This window comes from Neoarius graeffei, chromosome 18 (genome assembly GCF_027579695.1).
Source record: "Neoarius graeffei isolate fNeoGra1 chromosome 18, fNeoGra1.pri, whole genome shotgun sequence".
NCBI lineage: Eukaryota > Metazoa > Chordata > Actinopteri > Siluriformes > Ariidae > Neoarius > Neoarius graeffei.
Genome location: NC_083586.1, coordinates 58,765,372 through 58,774,517, shown reverse-complemented (window position 1 = coordinate 58,774,517; position 9,146 = coordinate 58,765,372). Strand labels below are relative to the sequence as shown.

The window sequence follows — 9,146 nt, the reverse complement described above, 5'->3', positions numbered from 1 at the left end:
GGGCGAAAGGCGGGGTACACCCTGGACAAGTCGCCAGGTCATCGCAGGGCTGACACATAGACACAGACAACCATTCACACTCACATTCACACCTACGCTCAATTTAGAGTCACCAGTTAACCTAACCTGCATGTCTTTGGACTGTGGGGGAAACCGGAGCACCCGGAGGAAACCCACGCGGACACGGGGAGAACATGCAAACTCCGCACAGAAAGGCCCTCGCCGGCCACGGGGCTCGAACCCGGACCTTCTTGCTGTGAGGTGACAGCGCTAACCACTACACCACCATGCCGCCACCAGTGTTTATTTGTTTGTTTATTTATTGCAGTAGCTCGAGATGCTCATATGCCATTAGTCCCCTTTAGTCCAGACTATTTTCCACCCTGTCCTGTGCCTCACCTCTGGCCTCTGTTACAGTAGTTTGCTTGTGGTATTGGATGTTCCTGTTCCTCTGTGTGTGTGTGTGTGTGTGTGTGTGTATTGTGGAGGAACCTGTGGACCACACCCCTGACTATTTACCTACATGACAACACATTATAAACCCAGTATAAATGTCAGAGTTCAAATAGCCTTGTATTATTATTATTATTATTATTATTATTAATAAAGAATAATATCTGAGAACCCATGCCACCATGCACGAGAGCCTGTGTATGATTTCGTGCCCTAAATATGCAGTTTTATGACGCACACTGCAGGGGTGGCACCTGTAGAGGCGTTTCATGATGAACTCTTGAATTATAACTTCATTAAAGTGTTCTGTTCTGTTCTGTTCTGTCCTGATTTCCTGCACTGGATGAAACAGTGAGCTTCCACTCCCTCTGTAGGGAACTCAATATGGGTTTGAGACACAGCCGCAGTCAGACAGGCTCCGGTCCGACATGAGGCGGTAATGAGAGTGTGTGTGTGTTTTGAAGCGGCGCTGACACACACACACTCCAGTAAACAGAGGCAGGGAGAAGCTGTGGAGCGCTGCACTCTCTCTCTCTCTCTGTGTGTGAGCGGAACCGGGCTGCGCGGGTTTTACCGGGGAGGACAGGCAGGGCTGCGGCTGGAGGGAGATTAGTCCTCTGTTTCCGGGAGGAGGAGGACAGGGCGCTGGGTCATGTGCTGAGGAGCTGAGCGGGAGGAGACTGTCTGGAGCGGAGAAACACCGGGATGCGAACATGGCATCGGTGCGTGTGGCGGTGCGCGTGCGGCCCATGAACCAGCGGTGAGCGCGTGACTCTCAGTCCCTTTGATTTTCACCGCTGAGATGTAAATGAGGGACCGGACAGGACAGGGGGCTTTACCTAACACTGCGCTTCCGGGGAGCGCGTGCGCCTTAGGTGGAGTGAGGACTGTAGAGGAGTGAGTAGTGTGGAGTGGGGTGAGTAGAGGAGTGAGTAGTGTGGGGTGAGTAGAGGAGTGAGTGGAGTGAGTAGAGTGGAGTGAGTAGAGGAGTGAGTAGAGGAGTGAGTAGTGTAGAGTGGGGTGAGGAGTGGAGTGAGTAGTGTGGGGTGAGTAGAGGGGTGAGTAGAGGAGTGAGTAGAGTGGGGTGAGGAGTGGGGTGAGTAGAGGAGTGAGTGGAGTGGGGTGAGTAGAGGAGTGAGTAGTGTGGAGGGTGAGTAGTGTGGGGTGAGGAGTGGAGTGAGTAGTGTAGAGTGGGGTGAGTAGTGTGGAGTGAGTGGAGTGAGTAGTATGGAGTGTGGAGTGAGTGGAGTGGGGTGAGTAGAGGAGTGAGTAGTGTGGAGGGTGAGTAGTGTGGGGTGAGGAGTGGAGTGAGTAGTGTAGAGTGGGGTGAGTAGTGTGGAGTGAGTGGAGTGAGTAGTATGGAGTGAGGAGTGGAGTGAGTAGTATGGAGTGGAGTGAGTAGTATGGAGTGAGGAGAGGAGTGAGTAGTGTGGAGTGGGGTGAGGAGAGGAGTGAGTAGTGTGGAGTGGGGTGAGGAGAGGAGTGAGTAGTGTGGAGGGTGAGTAGTGTGGGGTGAGTAGAGGAGATAGGAGTGGACTGAGTAGCGTGGGGTGAGTAGAGGAGAGTGGAGTGAGTAGTGGTGAGTAGAGGAGTGAGTAGTGGAGTGGGGTGTGTGGAGTGCGGTGAGGAGTGAGTAGTGTAGAGTGGAGTGAGTAGTGTAGAGTGGGGTGAGTAGAGGAGTGAGTAGTGTAGAGTGGAGTGGGGTGTGTGGAGTGCAGTGAGGAGTGAATAGTGTGGAGAGTAGAGGAGTGAGGAGTGGAGTGAGTAGTGTGGAGTGGGGTGAGGAGAGGAGTGAGTAGTGTAGAGTAGAGGGGTGAGTAGAGGAGAGAGGAGTGGGGTGAGTAGAGGAGTGAGTAGTGTAGAGAGGAGTGGAGTGGGGTGTGTGGAGTGCGGTGAGGAGTGAGTAGTGTGGAGAGTTGAGGAGTGGAGTGGGGTGAGGAGAGGAGTGAGTAGTGTGGAGTGGGGTGAGGAGAGGAGTGAGGAGAGAGTAGAGGAGTGAGTAGTGTAGAGAGGAGTGGGGTGAGTAGAGTGGGGTGAGTAGAGGAGATAGGAGTGGAGTGAGTAGTGTAGAGTGGGGTGAGTAGTGGAGTGTGGTGAGGAGTGAGTAGTGTGGAGAGTAGAGGAGTGAGTAGTGTAGAGAGAAGTGGAGTGAGTAGTGTGGAGTGGGGTGAGTAGAGTAGTGTGGAGAGTAGAGGAGTGAGTAGTGTAGAGAGAAGTGGGGTGAGTAGAGGAGTGAGTAGTGTGGAATGGGGTGAATAGAGTGGAGTGTGGAGTGGAGTGAGGAGAGGAGTGGAGTGGAGTGAGGAGAGGAGTGGAGTGGAGTGAGGAGAGGAGTGGAGAGTTCCCTCAGCAGCAGTGCAGTGCCCCTGGGTGGGGCAGCAGGGGGCATTTAGGATTTTACCCAGGGGTGATTTTTCACTGTTCAAGTCAAGTGGATTTTAGTTTATCATCTGGTTTTTTATTTTATTTTATTTTATTTATTTCTCCTCCATCTCTTTCCTTCCTTCCTTCTTGTTTTGTTTGTTGTTTGCTTTCTTTGTATGTTCCTTGCTTGTTCTCTCTCTTTTGCTTTCTTTTCTTCCCCCTTTCTTTTTGCTTTCATGCTTTTTTTGTATTGTGTTCTTTCCTTTCTATGCATGCATTTTTTCTCTCTCCCCTGCTTTTTTCTTGCTTCCTATTTACTTCCCTTTACTTCCTTTTTCTTTTTTCTGTTTATCTTTATTTTCCTTTCTTGTTCTCTTTTCCTGCTTCCCTTTCACTTCCTTTTCTTTCCTGTCTCTCTATTTTCCTTCCTTCTTTCCTTTTTTGTTCCTTTTATTTTTCCTGCTTACTTTCCTTGTTCTTTCTTTTTTCCTGCTTCCCTTTGTTTCCTTCCTGTCTATCTGTCTTTCCTTCCTTCCTTCCAATTTTTGTTTCTTGTTTGCTTTTTTGTGTGTTCCCTGCTTGTTGTCTCTCTTGCTTTCTTTTCTTCCCCCTTTCTTTTTTGCTTTCATTCTTGTTTTTTGCATTTTCATTCCTTTCTGTGCATGCATTTATACTCTCTCCTGCTTTTCTTTCTTTCTTCCTCCTCTTTCCTGCTTCCTATTTACTTCCCTTTCCTTCCTTCCTTCCTTTTTCTTTTTTCTGTTTATTTTCCTTGCTTGTTCTCTTTTCCTGCTTCCCTTTTACTTCCTTTTCTTTCTTTCCTGTCTATCTTCTATCCTTTCTTTTTTGTTCTTTCTTTTTCCTGCTTCCCTTTGTTTCCTTCCTGTCTATCTGTCTGTCCTTCCCTCCTTCCTTCCATTTTTTGTTTCTTGTTTGCTTTTTTGTATGTTCCTTGCTTGTTCTCTTTTGCTTTCTTCCCCCTTTCTTTTTTGCTTTTATGCTTTTTTGCATTTTCATTCCTTTCTATGCATGCATTTATTTATATTTCTCTCTCCTGCTTTTCTTTCTTTCCTCCCTATTTACTTCCCTTTCCTTCCTTCCTTTTTTGTTTTTTTCCTTGCTTGTTCTCTCTATTTCTGCTTCCCGTTTCCTTTCCTCCTTCCTTCCTTCCATCCATCCATTTTTTTGTTTGCTTTTTGTATGTTCCTTGCTTGTTCTCTCTTGCTTTCTTTTCTTCCCCCTTTCTTTTTTGCTTTCATGCTTGTTTTTTGCATTGTGTTCATTCCTTTCTATGCATGCACACATATATAAAATATTTCTCTCTTTCCTGTTTCCGTTTACTTCCCTTTCCTTCCTTCCTTTTTCTTTTGTTTTTTCCTTGCTTGTTCTCTCTTCCTGCTTCCCTTTTACTTTTCTTTCTTTCCTGTCTCCATCTTCCTTCCTTCTTTCCTTTTTTCTTTCTTTTTCCTGCTTCCCTTTGTCTGTCCTTCCTTTTTTTTCTTGTTTGCTTTTTGTATTTTCCTTGTTTGTTCTTCCTCTCCTTTTATGCGCATTCTCTCTCCTCTTTCCTGCTTTCCTTTTACTTCCTTGTTCCCTTACTTCTTTCCTTCCTGTCTGTCTGTTTTTCCTGTTTTTTTCGTCCATTCTGTCTGCGCTTCCTTCTTTCCTGTTTTTCTGTCATTCCTTCCTTCCATTCTGTCCATCCTTTGTTACCTTCTGTCTTTGATTCAACTAATAAGCTAATTAACAGCTCTTAGAGTTGAAGTGTGTGTGAGAGAGAGAGAGAGCGCGCACGAGTGAAACACTACACCGTGTGTTCTCTCAGGAGTTCTGTCCAGGCCGTGGGTTTGGATCCTGCTCTGTAGAACTCTAACCCGCTGGACTGAAGCGCTGCATGACTCCTGTATCAGATCAGTCCTGCAGCAGTGACGCGTCCCGTCGCCTGAATAAATCCCGACTCGGTTTCCTGGGTTTTATTTAAACTGTGATGTACAAGTGTTATTTTGACTGATGGGTCCCTTTAAAGTGCCGGGGTGGTGTTTATAAAGCCGCTGCAGCTCTTCGTGACTCATCTTCTCAAAACCGTGTTTTTGTTTCTCCTCCGCAGGGAGAAGGAGCTCTCTGCCCAGAACATCATCAAGATGGAAGGAAACAAGACAACCATTACCAGCTTAAAAGTAAGAAACCCACATCGTGCCTCGTGCTGCTTTTAAAAGATGAAATAATAAGACAGAATGGTTCCATGTGAACAGCACCAAAGTCTTTATCACAGTTCATGATTCATAATTTAAAAAAAACAAACAAACAAACTGATTTTGTCCTAAAGCTTGTCTTTCTCATGATCTCCAGATCCCTGACGGCGTGACGGGCGACTCAATGAGAGAGAAAACTAAAACATTCACGTATGACTTCTCGTACGACTCGGGCGACCACACGAGCGCCAGATTTGTCTCGCAGGAGAAGGTGATTTAAAATAAAATATTTTGTTCCTAAAGTGTGATGTTGCTTCTCACTCCGATAAAACATGACCGTGTTGAGATGGGGTTTTAAATGTCTTACTCATGGCACTGGACTTGAACTTGTGCTATCCTGGTTATAGACAAAGTTCTGTTCATTTCCTCGGGACAACTCAAATTATCCTGAGATATTCTGAACTGTCTTGAGGGGTTATAAAATGTTCTGAGAGATCCCAAGATATCTTTTTTTTTTTTTTAAAGGCATCATGAGATGTCCCTGAGATAGTATGAGCTATCATGAGATATTGTGAACAATCCTGAGCTATCCAGAGACACCCTGGATTCTCCAGTGATCGCATAAGCTTGTTTTTGAGATACCTCATGGTACGTCATGCTATCATGAGAACCCAGGGTAGTTCACAACATCTCATGATGGGTTGTGGTATCTTGTGCTATCTTAGGAACAAGCTTATGCTATCTCTGGAGAGCTCAGGGTATCTGTGGAGATATTGTGAATTGCCCTGGGCTCTCCAGAGATAGCTCGTGGTATCTCATGCTATCATGAGAAATGGTGAACTAGCCTGGGCTCTCCAGAGATACCCGGGGCTCTTCAGAAATAGCATAAGCTTGTTCCTGAGATAGCATGAGATATTGTGAACTAGCCTGGGCTCTCCAGAGATACCCGGGGCACTTCAGAGATAGCATAAGCTTGTTCCTGAGATAGCATGAGATACCACAAGCTATCATGAGATATTGTGAACTAGCCTGGGCTCTGCAGAGATAATTTGGGGCTCTCCGGAAATGGTATAAGCTTGTTCTTGAGATAACATGAGCTACAATGAGCTATCATGAGATGATAACATGAGATACAACAAGCTATCATGAGATGATCTGAACAATCCGGGACTCTCCAAAGATAGCATGAGCTACCACGAGCTATCATGAGATATTATGAACAATCCAGGGTTCTCCAGAGATAGCATAAGCTTGTTCTTGAGATAGCGTGAGATACCACAAGCCATCATGAGATATTATGAACAATCCGGGGCTCTCCAGAGATAGCATAAGCTTGTTCTTGAGATAGCATGAGATACTACAAGCTAGCATGAGATATTGCGAACTATCTGGGGCTCTCCAGAGATAGCATAAGCTTGTTCTTGAGATAATGTGAGATACCGTGAGCTATCATGAGATATGAAAAACCCTGGGCTCTCCAGAGATGACATGAGATACCACGAGCTATCATAAGATATTGTGAACTATCTGGGGCTCTCCAGAGATACCCAGGGCTCTCCAAAGATAGCATAAGCTTGTTCTTGAGATAGCGTGAGATACCCGGGGCTCTCCGGAGATAGCGCGAACTTGGTTTTTGAGATGGCATGAGATACCATGAGTTATTGTGAACTATCTGGGGCTCTCCAGAGATACCTGAGGCTCTCCAGAGATAGCATTAGCTTGTTTTTGGGATAGCATGAAATACCCTGCGCTATCGTGAACAGTCCTGAGATATCCTGAGATACTGCGAGCTTATTCTTGATATATCATGAAGTGTCCTGAGAACTCGTGGTGTCTCATGAGATCTCAATATCGATCATGAGATATTGTGAACAATCCTGAGATATCCAGAGTGATCAGTAGTTATGCTGACTTATCCCAAGCTATCTCGAGTTCTATCATGAGATATTCTGTCTTGAGATCTATCTGAGATATTTAACTGAGAATGCTTGATGGACTTTATGAATCAGAATATAAGGATAAATTGTTGTGAAGTTGATTTTTTTTTTGTGTGTGTGTGCAGATTAATATATCCTGGCCTTCTTAATGAGAGGACGCTTTCAGGATATCTCAGGCTCTTAGGCCATTTTTAATTAGTTTCTCACAGTTGAGGGTTTGGGGTTTGTTTTTTTTTCACTGTGATTGAGTTGTGGCCTGTTAATAAACTGCGCTGTCGTGTTTAACAAAGTAACACAAGCTGTGTTTAAAAGCATGGTGTGTGTGTGTGTCTATACCGAGGCACTGAGAAGCTGCAGAGTGATGTAGATTTATACACTGTTCATATGTTTAAGAAATTATTTAAACAGTCCAGGAGCATCTCTACATATTTATTCCATAAATAACACCAGGAACTATGAATATTAATGAATATGCAAATTAGAAGGGCGGCACAGTGGTGTAGTGGTTAGCGCTGTCGCCTCACAGCAAGAAGGTCCGGGTTCGAGCCCCGTGGCCGGCGAGGGCCTTTCTGTGCGGAGTTTGCATGTTCTCCCCGTGTCCGCGTGGGTTTCCTCCGGGTGCTCCGGTTTCCCCCACAGTCCAAAGACATGCAGGTTAGGTTAACTGGTGACTCTAAATTGACCGTAGGTGTGAACGTGAGTGTGAATGGTTGTCTGTGTCTATGTGTCAGCCCTGTGATGACCTGGCGACTTGTCCAGGGTGTACCCCGCCTTTCGCCCGTAGTCAGCTGGGATAGGATCCAGCTTGCCTGCGACCCTGTAGAACAGGATAAAGCGGCTAGAGATGATGAGATGAGATGCAAATTAGAAATGCGCTCTTGTCCTCCTGTCATCTCAAATACTTCGCTAGGTAGATATTATTTGCATAATTTTCTTCTCAGTAGCCAATTCTGATGAAATATTACCATAACATCTACGTTAACGAGCCTGGAACACTGATGCTATGGCTAAAAGCTTATGCTTACCAGATCATCTTTTATCTTTAATAATTTGCATATTAAATTATGATGGTCAAGTCAGTTTGTGACATCACAACATTGTGCTAATATATAGCCCCGCCCACAAATCGGTTTTTAGACAGAACTGTTCAAAGTTTTCCCCCTTTGCCCTCAAGGGAAGCCATGGCCAAATGGTTAGAGATTAAAAGGTCACTGGTTCAAGTCCCTGAACCAGCAGGACTGGCTCAAGTGCCCTTGAGCAAGGCGCCTAATCCCCAGTTGCTCCGGCAAGAGTGGTGGCGTACCTTGTGTCTGATTAGCCTGAGAAAAATTGATGTGATTATCAGTTCGGGCATTGAACCTGACCATGATTAACAAGCTCAAAGTTTCAAAAGGGGGGAAGAAATGTGAATAAATTTGACTCAAAATGGCACCAGGATGAGAGTCCAAGCGGAGATAATTATTCACACATCATGGTTTTTGAAAGCAGGGAGACTTTAAAGCTTGTTTTTTTTTGGAAACGTAAGCTAACTGAAATCGGAGATGGCTTTCTTGCTGTGGCTTTAACAGAAAGTGGTCGATAATTATTAGGTCTGTTCTGGGAATGTTTGTTCTTAGACTCCTAAATCAGCTTACTGTTTGGTCTCCTGCCTTTGGGTCATGGCTGCTTTAGTATGAATGTAGGTCAGAGTATGATATACTCTACGTTGATCCTGTGGGTGCCACCAAACTGCACAGTTCAGTGTTTTCCTGCTTTAACAAAACACACGTGCAGATTATCAAGGAGAATTCGGTGTTTGGGAACAGGGAAATCCCTGAAGCTTGAAGCAACTGACATGGCTTTGGCGTCCAATTTTAATTCTGACCCTAATCTTCTCCTTAACCTGGCTAATTCAGGTCTCCAGGAACATAAGAATTCGTGCGTTAGCTATGTTCGATTGCTAACCTTTGGTAGATTTGGCCACCAAAGAAGTCCATTTCTTTATCTTCAGTCCAACACCAACCCTCCTGATCACGAAACCTTGGCTATTCCTGGGTTTCACATGACATCACTTCCGCCTCATTAGTTATTCAGAACTTTAGCTGGTGGTCTACTAAAGCTCAGTTGACAAAGCGTTTGTACGGAGAAGGTGCATTGCTAGCGTGAAAAATGCCTTACGCTTGCGTTGTTCGAACCAATCAAACCGTGAAACTGATGAGTT

At 45.2% G+C, this 9,146-nt stretch overlaps 1 protein-coding gene across 2 annotated transcripts in view; it reads left to right on the top strand.

Moving 5' to 3' along the window:
- Nucleotides 1-866: 866 nt before the first annotated feature.
- kif16ba (kinesin family member 16Ba) overlaps nt 867-9,146 on the top strand; it is a 70,742-nt gene continuing 62,462 nt past the window's right edge. For both annotated transcript variants that reach the window (XM_060899090.1, XM_060899089.1), the window contains exons 1-3: nt 867-1,213; nt 4,925-4,994; nt 5,167-5,280. In XM_060899090.1, coding sequence (XP_060755073.1) covers nt 1,167-1,213; nt 4,925-4,994; nt 5,167-5,280 — 231 coding nt within the window. In that variant the 5' untranslated portion in view covers nt 867-1,166. The remainder of the gene's footprint in view (nt 1,214-4,924; nt 4,995-5,166; nt 5,281-9,146) is intronic.